General features: G+C 36.9%; 1 protein-coding gene across 14 annotated transcripts in view; it reads right to left on the bottom strand.

Annotated features, from left to right (window-relative positions):
• LOC106052436 (innexin unc-9-like) overlaps positions 1-19,788 on the bottom strand; it is a 331,886-nt gene that overhangs the window by 19,703 nt on the left and 292,395 nt on the right. For 10 of the 14 annotated variants that reach the window (XM_056014609.1, XM_056014608.1, XM_056014610.1 and 7 more), the window contains one exon: positions 1,518-1,710. In XM_056014609.1, coding sequence (XP_055870584.1) covers positions 1,518-1,710 — 193 coding nt within the window. Of the gene's footprint in view, positions 1-1,517; positions 1,711-7,958; positions 8,662-13,159; positions 14,531-19,788 lie in introns of those variants that run through there. The other 4 variants (XM_056014607.1, XM_056014611.1, XM_056014606.1 and 1 more) reach the window with 3 other exon arrangements.

The raw sequence follows: 19,788 nt of genomic DNA, 5'->3' as shown, positions 1-19,788 counted from the left end.
TTGATTCCCAATCAAACTGCGGCAGAAGATATGAAGGGCAATAAACAAAATTTCAAAGCAAAACTAAGAGATTACAACTTGTGATAAGTTGAAAGCAAAAAAAAAAAAAAAAAATTATTGAGATGGAAGAACAAACAATGGCTTGGGACATTCCTGCTCTGGCAGTAAGATTTGTGAACTCATTTAAATTTCTTGCACTGGCCATTAGATTTGTGAAATTTAAATTTCTTGAACTGGCCATTAGATTTGTGAACTCATTTAAATTTCTTGAACTGGCCATTAGATTTGTGAACTCATTTAAATTTCTTGAACTGGCCATTAGATTTGTGAACTCATTTAAATTTCTTGAACTGGCCATTAGATTTGTGAACTCATTTAAATTTCTTGAACTGGCCATTAGATTTGTGAACTCATTTGAATTGCTTGCAATGGCCATTAGATTTGTGAACTCATTTGAATTGCTTGCAATGGCCATTAGATTTGTGAACTCATTTAAATTTCTTGAACTGGCCATTAAATTTGTAAACTCATTTAAATTTCTTGAACTGGCCATTAGATTTGTGAACTCATTTAAATTTCTTGAACTGGCCATTAGATTTGTGAACTCATTTAAATTTCTTGCACTGGCCATTAGATTTGTGAACTCATTTAAATTTCTTGAACTGGCCATTAGATTTGTGAACTCATTTGAATTGCTTGCAATGGCCATTAGATTTGTGAACTCATTTAAATTTCTTGAACTGGCCAATAAATTTGTGAACTCATTTAAATTTCTTGAACTGGCCATTAGATTTGTGAACTCATTTGAATTTCTTGAACTGGCCATTAGATTTGTGAACTCATTTAAATTTCTTGAACTGGCCATTAGATTTGTGAACTCATTTTAAATTTCTTGCACTGTCCATTAGATTTTTGAACTCAGTTGAGCTATCTCATTTAAGAATCTGATAGGCATTTCACCATTTCATAGCATCACATGTAATAAATGTTTAATATGAAACCATCATGCTTTTGTCTTATTGTTTGTCTCGTCAACATTGAGGGTTTGCTGTAAAAAGTCATTGTCAACATGGAACCAATCTGTCACAGACCACTTTCCCAAAATCAAAATAGAGTTAATTAATCTAAGATGACTTAGAAGTATCCACTTGTTTATCTTAATGTGCACATGATAAAAAAAAAACAAAAAAAAAATGTAAATGTTAACAACAATTAGAGCCCCTATCAATAGCAGATACCATAATATAAGCTAGAAGTTAAGAGTACCTATCATTAATTGATACAAATTTATAAAATAGCAGTTAATACCCCTATCAATAACTGATACCATATTAGAAACCAGCTGTTAGAGCCCCTATCATAACCTAAAAATAAACCAGCAGTTAGAGCCCCTATCATAACCTAAATATAAACCAGCAGTAAGAGCCCTTATCATAACCTAAAAATAAACCAGCAGTAAGAGCCCCTATCACAACCTATATATAAACCAGCAGTTCGAGCCTGAATTAGGTACTTACGTGACTCTCCTCAAACTGTGCCGGACACCAGCAGTGTATAGGCTCGCCGACGTATTGCTTGGTACTGACCACTATGGTGAAGATGATGAGGATGATGGTGGTGTACAGGTGGTTCAGGCGGTCTATCCAGTCATCGTCGTAACGCCCCTTGAGACGTGCGTACGTAGCGAAGCTGCCCAAAACGCTGTCAAGCCTAAGATGACAAAACAAACCAGAAAGAAAGGTCAACAGGAGTAATTGGCTGGGACATCATGCTAATGACAACATTGAAGACATATTGACAAAATAAGAAAAAAAGTACATTTTTTTTTTAATTTGAAAAGATGTTTGACTTTGAAAATGTTCACATATGCTGGGGGGGGGGGGTATATTTTGCCGGTAAAAAATGTTCAATGGCTGGTCTGAGACGTTTCCAGCCTAACAATGACACGTGACGTTGTTTTTTTCCGTCGAATTCTTTTTTTTATTTCTCTACCTAATCATCTAATCAAAGGATTCTAGTTTATGGATACTATTCTAAGGATTCTAGTCTATGGATACTACTGACTCAATCATATTTCACCTCTTTTTCTATTCAATCATTTCTTTACAAAGGTGATGGAATTATCAAAAGATGAAACTCTCAGCTCTACGGGAGCAACTTTTTGTATAGGTAGGACGATAGAAAGATTTATTATCTGGTCGGAGGTGGTTGTGAATGTGAGACCTCACTGGGAGAAGTGCGTAGCTCACTGGGAGAAGTGCTTATCTTACTGGGAGAAGTGCTTAGCTCACTGGGAGAAGTGCATAGCTCACTGGGAGAAGTGCTTAGCTTACTGGGAGAAGTGCTTAGCTCACTGGGAGAAGTGCATAGCTCACTGGGAGAAGTGCTTATCTCACTGGGAGAAGTGCTTATCTTACTGGGAGAAGTGCTTATCTTACTGGGAGAAGTGCTAAGTTCACTGGGAGAAGTGCTTATCTCACTGGGAGAAGTGCTTATCTTACTGGGAGAAGTGCTTATCTTACTGGGAGAAGTGCATAGCTCACTTGGAGAAGTGCTTATCTTACTGGGAGAAGTGCTTATCTTACTGGGAAAAGTGCTTATCTTACTGGGAGAAGTGCTTATCTTACTGGGAGAAGTGCTTATCTCACTGGGAGAAGTGCATAGCTCACTGGGAGAAGTGCTTATCTTACTGGAAGATGTGCATAGCTCACTTGGAGAAGTGCTTATCTTACTGGAAGAAGTGCATAGCTCACTTGGAGAAGTGCTTATCTTACTGGAAGAAGTGCATAGCTCACTTGGAGAAGTGCTTATCTCACTGGGAGAAGTGCATACCGCACTGGGAGAAGTGCATTGATCCAAAAGAAGATGGAGAAACAGACACTAATTGTAAAAACTACATATTTCCTTTGATAGGTCGGAAACGTATCAAGCCACCAGTATATATTTACATATTGCATACAGAACATAGATCGTCTTGTGTTTCAAACATCTCTATGACGGATTAACAATACATCACATATACCCTTACAGACAAGTTATAGTAAATATGCAGTTTTATCTTAGTCTTTTAACGGTACTGGATAAGTGCCAACATAAAAGTGAATCGTAGAAAGAACATAACATGGTTCAGTGACATCCAGAATGGTGTGTCTGTTTATTTGTTTCAGTTTTCTTGGTGTCTTAGCAGACTTCCCAGTTTATTTAGAAATGTATTCGTTTGATCTACAGTTTCAATAAATGAGAGAACGGATGAAAGAGAAAGTAAACCTCCAGAAATCTGAAAAGCGATGAGCTGTAGGTGTGTCGTGGTCTCGTTGTTAATAACTGTAGGCTAAATAATTCTGAACATACATTTCAAATGTCAGTAATCAATAACTTTCAATTAAAAGAAAACAACATCGATTGGAAATTGAATCAGGGGATATAGTGGTGGGGAAGAACACTTTCAGAAATTACTAGAAGAAAAGAAGAAACATTTCTAGTTATATAACAGTGAGGGCCGTCACTCCTCTAAACTCCCAACAATGTACAGACGTCATATTTGGTGAATAGTCACCAGTCAATAATACAAGCCAACATATGATGTTCTATGTATAAATCAAATTGGATATTATATTTCCCTTGTTTTCCCTTTTTTTCCCCAACTCAAATCGCCTGTGAAGCAAGATGCCAATCTCCGCCCCTGTTGAATAACATGAACCATGAACAACTTCATCAATCATGAACAAGTTCCATGAACCACGCCAATCTTTGCCTCGAAAGACTTCTCTAATGCATGCATTATTATTTTGTCTACAAACACGAGATACGCTGGCGCGTGCTTCTAGAAAATGGCTCGACTAATGCTCGGGAAACAAAAGAGAAATCAATATTTCAAGTTTAGACCCGCGCGCACACAACACAAACACGCGCGCAAAAACTCCGCAAAGTAGCGATTATTTTCTAGAAGGAACCCAAGCTAGGCAAGCCTTGACAAGAACCTTATCAAGAATAACTATCAGCTTGTGACGTCGATTCAGGCTGCTATCTATACGGATACCGCCAGATTATACGTGACAGGCGAACAACTAAATATCTGTTCGAAACAAGAGTGGCTTAATTGCAGGCCGCACACAGCTGGGTATGAATAGCCGTTTCAAAATACATTATAAATAAACGTTGGAAAAGGGGAGACAATTTTTGTGTTTTATTTTATTATCTCTGTTCGAAGAATGTAATGCGAACACACATAATCACCTGGCCAATGTTTTGTTAGACTCTGGTGGAGTGTTCAAATTAGCAATTTGTCCTAAAGGTTATCAGGCAGTTGTGCGAGAAAATAATGCACTGGGCAATTCAGTTGTGATAAAATTACTTGTTTTGATAAGTCTATCAAATTATACAATGCAATTTCACATGTCCAAGTACACAGTTTGAATATGAAGCAGCATAGTTAGGCTACTTTCGATAGTTCGTAATCAAGTAAAATTTTTCGATCACCCCACTTCTGAGTTCTGAGTCTCTAAGACAGAACATTGTAATAAATATGTCACTAGCATTGCCCAGTGCAAGAACGAAACTCTCAGGATTTGTGAAACATATGTAAAGTATAAAGGACTCCCTTCAGACATTGGGATTTAAAGATGGTGTAGATGTTTTTCTATGGTCAAAGGCTAACGAGGGTTTCATGTGACCAGCACAACGACCAACCTCCTTTACTTAAGAACATTTATATAAAGGCTGTAGTGAGATAAAAAATCTGCAATCTTGGTTGTTTTTCTCTCGAATACAATTTGTTCTTTAGAGTTTTGTTTCATTGTTCTATATAGCACATTGCCACGGGCTACCATTGATTCTTATAAGTGCATGAGATAGCAACTACCTCGTGGTAGCTATGACTCGATCACAATGCTTATTAAACTATTACATTAATTAGTGTATCACTCAAGAGCAGTGTCACATTCAAGTACACTCATTATAATTCTTGCACGATTTGTGTGTGTGTGACAATAGCGCCGTGAACAATAATAACTCATGTTCAGAAATACGTCAGATAAACAAAGGGAGTTTAACAATTCAACCATGTCTTCAAGTCCAAAGATTTATGGAAGAGTGCAGTTTCTTACTACTTACATATCGAGACGCAGCTGTGACCTACCTAATTTGCCCAATCTAACCTATTGTTTACGCAATTAGTCTTTGATAATATGTACACTAAATAATCGAGAAAAATATTTGCAAACTATAAAAAAGTAAAACAAAAATATTAAGAATAATATATGTCTCTTTACAAATACAAGCAAGCAAATAGATCTATTTCTGTTGCAAACAAGGAAAGATGATGTCATTCGACCAGGTCATTGACCAACTCGAGCTAATGAGGCACCCAATAGAGATAGATATTTACGAGGACGATCTTTACAATGATTTGAACTCCAAACTTCGAAGCATTGATAGACAAAATATTGGTAAGGAAATAAAGAATGAAGAAGGCTTTTTCCAAATGTGTGAAGTGTTGAAGTTATTCCTTGTTGAAAGAAGAAAATGCAACAGTGGTCAAGCAACAAAAGAATGTAGACAAACAAAAAGACTCCAATTTAGTCCAAATGACCAGAGTGCAGAAACAACGTGAGAAAGTTCTCAAATTTTTTGTTACTAGTGAATTTTCAGCCCGGGGAGATTAGAAGCAATATTTGAATTTGGATCTCTTTCTCCTGGGAGGTGTGACCAGGGTGAGTCAATAAGCGGGTGTGATACGAAAGTGGGCTGTGGTGATGCCGAGATTGACAGGTCATGAAGTGGACGTGTCAGGTCCAATCTTCGGCTGATCCCACAGCGCCCACAAGCAGAGGTCAGCCTAGGACGCGGTGATCTGGTAGAAAATATCAATACCATTTTTTTTCTCTTTATTTACTTCAGTCTTATAGCGCAGCGAGTGCGCGGCGGCTGAATGATTAAACGTTTGGCTTCCGAACCTGGGGTCCTGGGTTCGAAACTCGGTAAAGTCTGGGATTTTGAATTTCGGGTTTATTAGGGTGTCCTGAGTCCACCCAACTCTAAAGGGTACCTTACTTAAATTGGGGAAAGCTTAGGCGGTTAATCGTTATGTTGGCAACATGACCGTTGGCCAAAGAAACAGATGAGCTTAACAGTATCTGCCCTATAGGTCGTAATGTCTGAAAGGGAATAGTAAATAACATGGCCACCTGCGGCCACCGATATGAGTAATGTAAGTACAAATCAAGATATATTTATTTAAAACTTATTTTAGGTATACAGCGAAATGTATAAAAAAACCAACTGTATTCATGTTGACAATATTAAAGCGGCATGATGGCCACGTGATTGACCATGAAATGGGAAACTAGGTATTCAAAGTTTTGGAGGACTTTCCATATCAAAGTTAATCAAAGCAATTAGCTTGTTTTTTTTGTTTTTTTTTTTTACTTATAGAAATTTCAGATCGGATTTACGTTCTTTAAGCCAAGAAAAATAAAGAAAAAGAAGAGAAAGCAATAGAATTGAATCTAAAGAAAGACAATGAAAAGAGGCAGAATAAGAGAGATGTAGAAATAAATAGATCAAAGCCCACGACCAGGTCCTCCTTGGTAGCTCAATACTAAGCACTGCAAGCGGAACCAGACCTCTGAGTCTGTGGTGCCAAAGACAGTACACGAAGTTCATCAATACTTTCCTACACCGGATACATCAGTTATGAAACTCAAGTCCTTACAAAATAAAAGCCATTTTTTTAATGTTTTGATTATTCTTACAGCTTCCTAGCCACACTGCAAGTTTCCCATCACTTTCTTCTTGATTTAATATTGGAAATAGAAAGTTATCCTTTTGTTGACCAATCCCAAAAGTTTCTTTGCTATATTTAAGTGAACTACACATTGTTGCCAATATGACATAGGCTGATATCATCTAGATAATAGACTTGAAAGTAATCTGTTTTTTTTTAATTGCAACCATTGTTTACATGGTCTGATACCTAAGAAATAACTGTATGATGCATCATTTATCAAATAATCTGTTACATTTTTGCCGATAAGAAATATATCAGTTTGGCAACCTATACCTTTATAAAAAAAACATGCCAACAAATAAATATTCAATTAAATGGATGGTAACAACTTATTTGATGAAGCTTCAGAAAGTCACAGACTGTACAACTATCGTATGAGATGTTTCTCAGACCAGGCGAATTTTCAGAAGTATTTCAGCATTTGCGCTAAATTGTTAACGCGTGTAAACTCATGTATGTTGCTAAATAAAAAGAAAATACTTAAAACAAAAACAAACTTAGCTTACTTAAGGGAAATTATCGCACAATCAGTGCCATATTTCTCTCAATACTGCAAGGTTTATCTCCCCTTTCTCTATATAATAAAAAAATAATTTATTACCACTAATAGATTAACAAATAGTAATTTAAAAAAAAATAGATCCGTGTATTGTCTTTAACTATGACTTATTATGCTAAATTTCAGCTTGATCCGAGATTCGGAATTGAGAGTAATACAAGTATAAAGGAATCCACCCATAAAGACAGACAGGTTGAGTTAATATAAGTTTTATAACAATATGTAAAGCTTGAGGAGCTCTAAGAAAAAAGCTTACGTATACGAACAAATGCTTCTAAAGAAAGAATATTTAAGAGGAAACAAAAAGAACCAATCATTTTTCTTCCATGTGTGATGGAATGTATGTATTTAAACAACCAGGCGATCTGAAGGGTTACTTATGAAATTGCAGAAAACAGATTAGGCCAATGCTTGCTAGAGGGAGCTCAATATCCTAAAAAAAGAGGACATGTCCACCGTTTGCAGGTCATCTGGTAACCCTAACCCTAAGCCCCTTGTAAACTCCAAATAAAGGTTTTAAAAGAAACAAAAGATTGTCAGTACATATTACATATAAAAAGTCAACCTTTTCCCTAGATGACATGCTACAGACAAGAGATCAAAAAACCTCACCCCTCTCCCTGGATGGCGAATCCAGTGATCTCCTCATATTTGCCTATTTCCACTTCGTCTTCACTTCCGGCGCCCACATGGACGTTCCCTCCTCCTCCTCCGCCCACAGAACCATCGCCGCCGCCGCCATGCTGGTGGTGCTGCCCGTGCATCTGGTGGTGACGGTGGTGCATGTGGTGTCGGTGCCCATGGCGGGCGCGGTTGTGGTGCTGATGGGAGCGGGTGTGGTGCGCCTTGCTGGCGTGATGGGCGTGCCGGGCGTGCTGCATCTCCTCCCCGGTGAGCTGCTGCTGTTGGCAGGCGCCCGGCGGAGTCCGAGGGAAAGGGAAGTTATCAAAGACGGGCCAAACTCTGCGAAGGCGGGAGAAGCCGAAAGTCGGCCAGCGCCTTCTTGGCGGTGGGGGTGGCGTTGTTGTGTTTTCACCTTCCTGTCGTGTCACAACCTGATGTGTCACACTGGAACTTTCCTACACCGGAAGTTTCCTACACCGGAAGTTTGGTAAACCGGAAGTCTCCTACGTCACAGTGTTCACTTGGGCATATGTTCTTCACTAGTATCGTCTGCTCAAAGATCTGCATTCAAAGTCACTACCCAGATCTCCTTAGCACAAAGATGTGATCTTCCAGTTGTGCAAGCATTGGAATCTCGAATTCATGGAAAGAATGTTTTCGAATGTCATACGCTAAAATTATCTTTTTAGCCCTAATAGATGACATAAAATTGCATAACCATTAACTGTCGTGTTTTTTGTTTTTGCCTATATTCTGTTTTTAATATTCTTTACATTTTTATCAGAATAATAACTGAATTTATACAAAGTGATCAAACCTATTTCTCTGTAATCTAAGGTATTAGTTTTCTTTGTTCAAGCTATTCTATTTCTCTCCACGGAGACTGAACAATTTATATTGACCTAATTTCTTTATTTTTTTTCCCGACTAGCATGTTTAATGTTTTAAAGTAAGTGATGTAGATCTTGAACTATGTATGGAGCCTAACATATTTATTTGAAACTTTAGTAATGCATTTATTTTTGTGTCTCATTTATGATTATATATTCATAAATTATTTCTCTCTATATTAAATATCCAATCTATTTGTTACTACAAAGATTTATTTCAGTTCACTACACATTTTTTACGACATTTAACTCAGTAATTTATCTTCTATCTGAAGTACCGAGAAGATCTTCTCAATCGATCTGTATCTCAACTTTTTTAAATTCAGTTTATATGTACATCAATTCACGTTTTTTTTAGTCTTTGATATATTCTGTTGAAAGGATAACGTCCCTTGGAAATTAAAAAAATAAAAAAAATAATTGCATTCAGAATCAATTTTCTTTTCTTATATATTTATATTTGCATAATAGATTGAACTTAATCAACGAGTTGAACATAAGAAAGTAAAATCTCTATGCTGAGTAGTACAGATTTCATGAAATATAACCTTAACCCTGAATGTCTATCAAGTCAACCAGCGTTACATTTTATTTTGTTTCACTAAACAATTTCTTGATTTAGTTGTGAACCATTAAGCCAATCCTACATATAACGTTCACTTTGCTTCTGGTAATTGTCGTTGCAATTGTCATGTTCCAACTAATGTACATAACTTTGATGTGTGGTTCATATTGTTATTGATTTAACATTTCTGGCCTATTTGTTTAAGACTAGTTGAGTCAAAAATTAATACAATAATATATAATGAAAGAGATGTAGCGATTAATTACCATTCACCATAATTTCAATAGAGGTTGCGGGTAGCATTAAAGGAAAAAAAAAAGAAAGAGACCAATTATGAATCTAGTACATTGGAATTAATGCCATGTCGCTTGCATCGTCACTAAAATAGTCACCTTATGGAAGAAATGCACAGTGTCACATGGCCAAGACACATTGTATTCCAGTGCTAGCTACGCAGTGCTTTGACTTATGTGGATCTTGAAATTTACTTTGCTCAAGTTAGGGTCTGACATAAGGCTGGAATTGAAGCTGTGTCGAGAAGGTGTACAAGAGGACCAGTTAGCAGAAAGGAAATGTCATTTTAAAAGAAAAATTCATTTCGGCATGAATAATGTCCAGCTTCGACATGAATACTGTACACCTTCGGCATGAATACTGTCCAGCTTTGACATGAATATTGTCCAGCTTCGACATGAATACTGTACACCTTCGGCATGAATACTGTCCAGCTTTGACATGAATATTGTCCAGCTTTGACATGAATACTGTCCAGCTTTGACATGAAAACTGTCCGGCTTTGACATAAATACTGTCCGGCTTTAACAAAAATACTGTCCGGCTTCGGCATGAATAGTGTCCATCATTGACATGGATACTGTCCAGCTTTGACAAGAATATTGTCCAGCTTTTGTTTTTGTTTTTAATTTTTGGACAGGTCAAATGTAGAAATGTTATTTCTTCCTGAGCAGCGCTGTTTGAATTTGGTTATCTTACGAGTTGTCAAGGATGTATATAATATACAAGGATGATGTGGTCTTCCACAAAAGGTCTTCCAAATTGAATTTAATCAGAGACTTGATAGGCAGCAAACAACATTTTTATCTTTTAAATAGAAACTCCTCAACAAATAATTTCACCTCCTAATGAAATTTTTTCCATCGCTCGTGACACAATGAAATCAAGATGAAAACTTTCTACACAAATGTATGCGTCCAACAGAATAGATTGTGTTTGTCACACTACTGGATTTTATGGTTGGAGCAGAAATAGGATTTTAAAAAATTAATTGAAAAAAAAGATTTTTGCCATCCAGGGATACAAAATCACACTTTTTCCCCATACAAAATCAAATGTGGATATATCATAAAAAAATACATATTTTTGGACACTACTTTATTCTAAAAACAAATTGATCTAATCTGTTAATGAGTATGGTCTTGCTTTGTCTGTTGGAATGTTCAAATAAAAGCACATATCCGATCTTTCATCTTGTGTATTTCTATAAGATATACTTTAAACACTCGTAAAATGGTTATGAAAGTAATGTTAAATAGAGATTCTGTTGGAATGTATGCTTCTAAGATTGTGTGAGCCATGGAGCCGCCAGCACCTTACAGGCTTAAAAAGAAATATACTTTATACAAACTCTTGACTCATTTTTTTTTCCTTTAATTGTTCTTCTCTACGACTCTCTTCAAACATAGTGCAATTGTGTGATTACAAATCCAATTAGACTGAGTTTTGATCTTGTTAATAAAAAGTATTGAGCCTAGTCAACACAGAAGTATAAAAACATGTCATATTGGTGCTTTCCAAAAAAACAAAGGTGCACATTAAGCTAGTGTCTACATGACCAACTGTAATGTCCTTTAGAAGGTTTGGGCTATGACGTAACAATTTGTAGATACGTTCAAATATGGAAATTAAAAAAAAAAAAAGAAAATGGGCTGTGCTTTAAAAAAAATATAATTATAGCAAAATCGCAGTTGTGAGAGAATTGAGAAACTATTTTTAGCCCTAAGGATGCACATTTGAGTGACACTTTCTGTTTTTGACAACGTCATGACACTCTGCAGCAGCAACAATCAAAATTTACCCCCTCCCACCCACCCCCAACCACTTTCGACCAATTTTTGGACCATTTAGATTTGCCTTCTCGGGCCCCGGGTTTCTCAAGCTAGCTAGTTATAGTGCTGAAAATAAACCCAGAAATAACAGTTTGATCCTATCTGAAGACGCACAGGTACCATAGAGCCAACAATTGTCTCCAGTGAACAATTAAGTCGTCACGATGTAAAAAAGTTTGTATTTCTTGCTGAGATATCGATAGGACGTTTTTTGTGTGACGTGAAGCTGGTCTATTTTTAACCGACAGTTCAATGCTTTAACAAGGCAACAATAAAAAAGTGTACACGAATTATAGAGATGAAAACGTACTTTGAAAGCAATACATTAAAGAACACAGAACCGCAATTCTGGCTGAATCAAGAGGCAATAGAAATACAATGACAACTTTTTCAGTGACATAAATTTAAAATAAGGTTAGCTTTTAAATTCATTTTTTTTTATCTTGAACATCAAGGACTTCGCTCAACATTTTGCAAAAGAGATAAAACAAAACTTTTGGCTATTTTATGCGTCACTGCTTTTTAAAACATTCTTTGACAAAATGAAAGAAACAAAACCTGTCTGATAATAAAAATCATAAAATCAGCAGCACAATAATCAACATGTACGCGGGCATCCACACAAACACACGCTAACTTTGTAAGTGCGAAAAGAAAATCTGAACAAAATGTCTAAACAAAAACTAGAAAATAAAAAAAAAAAAGAAATGGTATGTAACGGAGTGGAAGGAGAATCTGAACCAAAAGAAGAGGGGGCGGGGGACCTTCCCACAACCTCTAGAAAGAAGGTGAATGCTACATCAATTGAATATAATCTATTCATAAGTTAGTAGTTTGTTTAAATATAGTCTGTCCTTTTGGTCCGTCTACTAAATAACTGATCACAGAATGTTCGGCTCAATCGGTCACTATTTAAAATAATGTTCGTTTGGTTAGCCACTCTATATAAATAATGTTCGTTTGGTTAGCCACTCTATATAAATAATGTTCGTTTGGTTAGCCACTCTATATAAATAATGTTCGTTTGGTTAGCCACTCTATATAAATAATGTTCGTTTGGTTAGCCACTCTATATAAATAATGTTCGTTTGGTTAGCCACTCTATATAAATAATGTTCGTTTGGTTAGCCACTCTATATAAATACTGTTCGTTTGGTTAGCCATTCTATATAAATAATGTTCGTTTGGTTAGCCACTCTATATAAATAATGTTCGTTTGGTTAGCCACTCTATATAAGTAATGCTCCTTGGTCTTGTCAAAGTCGTATAAAAGGTTCGTTTAGCTTAAAACTGTTCGTTCGTCATTTCTTAAACATTATGTTTGGTTCGTTTGTTTAATCTTCTTAAACTATGTTCGCTCGTTTAAGAATAGTTTAGACAAAATGGAGAAATCATTGACCAAAGTGTTTTAATAGTAAGTTCATTTGCAAGGGTGTTTCGTTACAGACGTTGTGTCCCGTCTATTTTAGTTAATTCCTTTCGGATTTATGTCTGTACTACATCTATACAGTCTGTGCATCTAGCGTTTAAAGTGTCCAAATAAGTTATTCAAGTAAGTCCAGGTAAAGTCATTCATGACAGTAAGTCTCAGTAGTTCTTGTTACCTACCAGAGGGATTCAATCATACTAGATCACAACACAAGCTAACATCATCTGACGACAAGAAACTTTAGCTGAGTGATCCTCCAAAAGTTGGCACTAATTCACAGAAATACTTTGTAAAAATCATTTGCTTGTAGAGAATAGAAGTCTGAAAAAAGCTCGCAAAACTTCTAGTTCCTTGCCAAGTAACAGACAGTCTCAGGATGATATGCAGACAAAATTAGAACTTCGAATATTTAGAGAGCATCCTGGATAAAATAGATTTTGTGATCTTCGTCCACTCTTGACCAAAACTCTCGTTGGCTGCCAGTGGTCACTTCATGTAGAGTACACTAATTGCTTCATATATATATTGCTTCATAGATATTTTCCAAATATCTAATGACTCTGATGACTCTCTGGAAGTGATATCTTACAAGAATATTGAGATGAACTTTAAGACAGTTGACAATTGGACTAAGTAACTCAACTAAATCTTTTCTTCAGATTTCTGCAGACAATTTAGAAAACATTTAGACTAGATCGCCAAGTGTCCGAGAGAAACAAGGAAGAGGCTGGACACATGGAAAATTGTTTCTGGTCTCGTAATTTCCTCCACTTCTTCTTTCACACCTGTCACTCCGCCAACCTGCCAGTGGACTCTTCTCTTGGTCATGTCAGGAGAACAAAGCCAGAAACTAATAAGCCCTTTTTAAGAGCTTTACGATATCTACTAAAGAGCGTATGCAGTCATCAAGAGCTTTACGTTTCTTCATGATTTAGTATTTTTTCAATCAACTCTATTCAAGTTGATGTCTTAATTTATAAATGAAACTCCTTGTGTTTTTTTCTTTCATTCAAGTTGTTTTAAAAGAAATAGAAAACTAGAATGACACTTCCAAAGCAGAAGAAACTCTAGTACTAAATATTTATCCATAAGTGAAAGCAAGGACTCCGAAACCTGTATTACAGAATATTTCCACTTCTAAGTTGCTGATATTTGTTTCGAGGTTTTTGATTCTAGAGATAAAACTTTTTTTTTCTCCTTTATTTTCTTTGACTTCAGTTAATATTAAAATATCCACAAATATTCCAAGTTTAAGAACACATATTTCTGGTTGGTTGAAGTGTCCATTATTTACGTGAGAAGATATGCCACGAGTTCAAGGCATTATTTAGTGAGATATTTCAACACAAGTCTCAAAACTGGAGCCTGACTCCGAGAGCTCCAGCCACGAAACAGTGGAATGTGTGGCACCCACACATGATTACTCACGATGTTTGAAACAAAAAAAAAATGCCTGAACGGTTGCTGTTTTATGCACGTCAATGTGACCATTATCATCTAGTTATCTGGAGTTCAACGCTACCAGATCCACGCACCAGGATTTAGCTTGGTTATAATGCCTGTTAGTTCCCCCCCCCCCCCAAAAAAAAAAGACAGGTTTGAACGTTCTCTAACCCTATCATTTCCTAGCTGGTAATTGCAGTATTGAGGCCGGAGTCCCAGAGGACACCCCTTTGTAGGAACTCACTCTATTTCGGCTCTACCGTCCATTGTCAGCTAACGAGGTCTCGGTGGTTCGCAATGGTTTTCATATCTGTCTTTATGGTCTACAGTAAACATAGTTCCATGAAATCGATCAGTGCTATGATTCAAGTTACCTATTTTATTTTTTGTTGTTATTGAGCTATAATGCGCTATATGATCGTTTTGATTACTTTAGTCAATGACCGTCCTCTATCTACTAATTACCAGTAATGAAGTATCCCCATGTGTCATTCGGTAAACGCAGCACCACGGACTGAGCAAGTGCAATCCCTTTTGTTGCATCCCCCGGACTTGCAGAGTGGACAGTGAGTGACTGGAAGAGGCCAGTAGAAATAAAAGGAAACACTAAAGCGAATTCCCTGTTAGGTAGGTGTGGCGTATCGGGCTGGACAGAACGGAGGGGGGGGTATCGTGGGGGTTTGGGTTGAGCACTAAAAGGGGGAGGGGGGATAGATTGTGGAGGCGAAGTTGAACAAAGAAGGGGAGCAACCTACTGAACTACAAAAATAGACTTGGAGAGAGTGTGTGTGTGGGGGTGGGGGGTAGTTACTAGAAAAGAGTTGAACATGGAGAAAGTAGTTTTTGAAAAGAAAGTTGAGCGACTAAATAAACTGCTCACACTAATAGCTGACTACGGAATGAGATCAACTAGGAAGTAGAGATGGAACTGAAGCCGTGCAGTGAGAGAGAGAGAGAGGGATGGGGGGGGGGGGGGGGAGAGTCAGGACAAAACGATCAGAGGGGGGGGGCAAAGGAAGGTTAGGGAGGGGACAATGGAGGTTGAGGAAAAGTGTAATCAACGAGAATGACATAAGAGACCCAACAGTTTCCGGTGTTTGCACCCACCCACTAGTCACGCCATGCTTTGGGGAGTCAGGCTAGGGTTGACATTAAAGTTAGGCTTTGTACTACTGAGGCTCTGTTTTCTAGAGACGTAATGGTTTATACTGAGGCTATGGTTGGCAGTGAGACTATGGTTTGTAGTGAGACTATGTTTTGTAGCGAGAATATGGTTTGCAGCGAGGCTATGTAGTGAGACAATGGTTTGTAGTGAGACTATGGTTTGTAGTGAGACTATGTTTGGACTGAGGCTATGGTTGGCAGTGAGACTATAGTTTGTAGTGAGACTATGGTTTGTAGTGAGACTATGGTTTGTAGTGAGACTATGGTGTGTAGTGAGACTATGGTTTGTAGTGAGACTATGTTTGGACTGAGGCTATGGTTGGCAGTGAGACTATAGTTTGTAGTGAGACTATGGTTTGTAGTGAGACTATGGTGTGTAGTGAGACTATGGTGTGTAGTGAGACTATGGTTTGTTGTGAGACTATGGTTTGTAGTGAGGCTATGGTTTGTAGTAAAACTATGGTTTGTTGTGAGGCTTTGGTTTGTAGTAAGGCTATGGTTGATAGTTAGACTATGGTTTGTAGTGAGACTATGGTTTGTAGTAAGACTATGGTTTGTACTGACTTTATGGTTTGTAATAAGACTATGGTTTGTAGTGAGACTATGGTTTGTAGTGAGACTTTGGTTTTGAATTGAGATTCTGATTTCTAGAATTATCAGGTAACTTAAGATCGGAACAGCCAAGGGCTCTAGTTATTGCACATAGTTTTTGGCCTCCTGGTGATATCTTTCCAGCATTAGTTCTGCCTCTAATATCAGTTTCTGTTGCCAGCGCGCTATATAGGTCAGTGTCTGTAGCCTGTTGTTTACATAAACCCTATACATACCAAATAGATGTGCTGATGCAAATATGTAAGGGCCATGCTAAGATCAAAAGCTTTAGTTAGATCAATGCTGCGCGTGTTTTATAAAGAAAAAAAATGTCCAGTCTTGTATGTTTTCATGAGTTTGAACAAACCTCCCACCGCCCCGCTTCTTGACATGTTTGCTCAACGTAAGACTCTAGTGCTGGTTTCCACACAGGGCAGGAGATGAAATCAATAGAGCAGGCAGGATTCTAGAGCGAAGGCCTGGCAGAGCCTACGGGGGATGAAAATCAATGAATGGAGGATTTAGGCGAGAGGCCGTGTGTTTGATTTTAGAATGGAGCTTGTGAAATACAGTGGCGGCCCTATTTGTGTAACAAAGAGAAAGAGAGAGAGAAAGAGAGAAAGAGAAAGAGTGAAAGAATTAAAAAGAGAGAGAGAGAGAGAAGAGAGAGAGCTACGATAAACTTTTAAGAGAGTATGAAAGAGAAGAAAGAAACGATGCAAGGTAAAAGAAGAGCGAGACACAGAGAAAGAGGAGAGGGTGGATAGAGAGAAGAGAAAGAAGAGAGATTTAGAGAAGACAGTGAGAGAGATACATTTCAACAGCTACACGTAATTTTGTTGTGTCTTTGAGTCAGTTTGAGACCTATTGACTGTGGAAGTCTGTGCGACTAAAACAAAAAAAAGCAGCTGAAATGCTTGGGTCTTAGAATGTGTTACACAGAATAAATGTTTAGAATGTGTTTGTGTTTAAGTCAGGGTGTGTGACTAAGACAATGATTGTGACTGAAACCTGAAATTGAATGTGTGTTTAGAGTTGTCAACTTCGTCTGACTGACAGTTTGCTAGAACTTAATTGGGCCACGGCACAGAGTCTGAAGTCAGCAGTCACGTGACATCGTCAGCAAGATAAAAGAATGTTCGAGAGAAAACAAATAAATTCCTGCAATCTTTTTTTTTTTGTTCTCTTTCTTTTAGTTTTTCTATTTCCTAAACAAATATTCAGACTATTATTTAGGAAAGCCAAACCAAAACCACGCCTCAAAACACACAGGACAAAACAGTTCTTCCGTTTTTTTGAGACCCTTAACAACAAACAATAGGTGTCCTTTTGAGACTCAGCCGTCTGCAACAGTAAAGTGTAAATGTCTGCTTGGCGGGAAAAAAAACATCATTTCAAATTATTTCTTAATCACTTTTGCAACGCAACGATGACGCAACGATGACGCAACGATGAGTTTATTTAGAATTTCTTAAAAACACTTCAAAGCTTCTTATTTTATCTTAGCTTATATGATACAGACGTTACTTCAAAAAAGAATAAGATTACGTCCTTCGCGTCAAGCATTTAGTCATGCATTTAGTCATGCATATTAAACTATGACCTAAATTCTGCCAAGTCACTGGTTTTCCTGGCTAGCTTCTTCAATAATTCAGCTAGGTTACTTCCGGCTTCCTGCCATTCAAACATTAAAAATTTTGTTTTGGATTCTCTTCAACATTCAACTTTTTTGTGTAGATATGACGTCATTTTAAACACTCTGCACGTTTAGGTTGGATTATATTGTTCATATACTATTTAGTTGTAGTCCTTAATCTGCGGACTTTAGATGACCTTGGTTTGATATTATTATGATGTTACCGATGTTATTATTTGTTTAAAAAGACATCTAAAAATTAGTTTGTCATGGCATCTACCATCCAATGACATTTTAGAGAAACGTTCTATATAATTCCTTAGACCACGACCAAAACATTATCTTGAGAACCGCTATAAAAACTGAACAAACCAATAGGACTTAGATGGATTGCGTTCTATTTACTTAGACAGTGTTATCCCTAGACATTAAGATAAAAAAACAACTAACTTATGATGTGTACCAAGAATGTAGACAAAATATTGAATGTTGACGTAATCAAGCTCTATTCTCTCCCCCTGCCCCGTCAGTGCAAGTCAGACTTCAACAAAGTCCTAACACGAGAGCGGTAGTTTGGTTCTCTGAAAGTAAGTTCAAAGTTCAGTTTTGCTACTTGCTTCTTTGAAGAGAAAGAAGAGAAAGTTCCGAGGAAAGAGAGACGAGTAATGTCCATGGCATTTGGCAAGATGCCAATTAAGATGTCATTTTGAAAATGTTTTTATTTTCTCTTTGTTTTCATGGTAGTTTCTCTTGTTTCCACTGAATGTACTGAGTATCGATCTCTCAGAAATCCATTCCAACCATGAGCAAACTTCTCCGCCAGTGTAACGCCAAGCTGCTTTGTGTGATGTACAGTGAAATGTTCAGCGGGGCAATTAGAAACATGAACAGAATCTGATAATAGCCATTTAGTAGGGGGCTGTCATTGATGTCATGTTTTGGTAAGGCTGTCATTGATGTCATGTTTTGGTAGGGGGCTGTCATTGATGTCATGTTTTGGTAGGGGGCTGTCATTTATGTCATGTTTTGGTAGGGGGCTGTCATTGATGTCATGTTTTGGTAAGGGTAACATCCACTCTCTCCCTCTCCTTCTCTCTCTCCATCTCTTTCTCTCTCTCCATCTCTTTCTCTCTCTCCATATCTTTCTTTCGATATCTCCTCTATCTATCTATCTATCTATCTATCTATCTATCTATCTATCTATCTATCTATCTATCTATCTATCTATCTATCTATCTATCTATCTATCTATCTATCTATCTATCTATCTATCTATCTATCTATCTATCTATCTATCTATCTATCTATCTATCTATCTATCTATCTATCTATCTATCTATCATTGCATTGGATTATCTAATAAAAGTACTATGCTGTTTACCTATGACTTTCTTGTTTTATGCGTAGGCACACGATATGAGTGTTAACCTAACAATAGTACAAACTAATGACATAACACATTGATGGACACACAATCTCACACAGGGGCAAAGCAGTGAACATTAACACAGAGGTACTCTAAGGGAGGTAACGATATAAAATATTAATTAAGCTAAATGTGTACAGAGTTATGCAGTTGAACCTTACTTTTTCTTTGTATTTGTCTCTTTCTTTTTAATCCATCGAATACTTTCATGAATAGGTAACATTTCTAGGAATTATTATCAACTCATAAACTTATCAACTCACTAACAAACATATCAATTTACTTACAAACTTATTCAACTCACTTACAAACTTATCAATCTACTTACAAACTTATTCAACTCACTTACAAACTTATCAACTAACTTACAAATTTATCAACTCACTTACAAACTTATAATAGACTTACTTACAAACTTACATTACATGAATATTTAACATTTCTAGGAATTATTATCAACTCACTTACAAAACTTATCAACTCACTAACAAACATATCAATTTACTTACAAACTTATTCAACTCACTTACAAACTTATCAACTAACTA

The sequence above is a fragment of the Biomphalaria glabrata genome, chromosome 16 (assembly GCF_947242115.1).
Source record: "Biomphalaria glabrata chromosome 16, xgBioGlab47.1, whole genome shotgun sequence".
Classification (NCBI taxonomy): domain Eukaryota; kingdom Metazoa; phylum Mollusca; class Gastropoda; family Planorbidae; genus Biomphalaria; species Biomphalaria glabrata.
The sequence above is the reverse complement of the archived record's forward strand: the minus strand, read 5'-3'. Positions and strand labels throughout refer to the sequence as shown.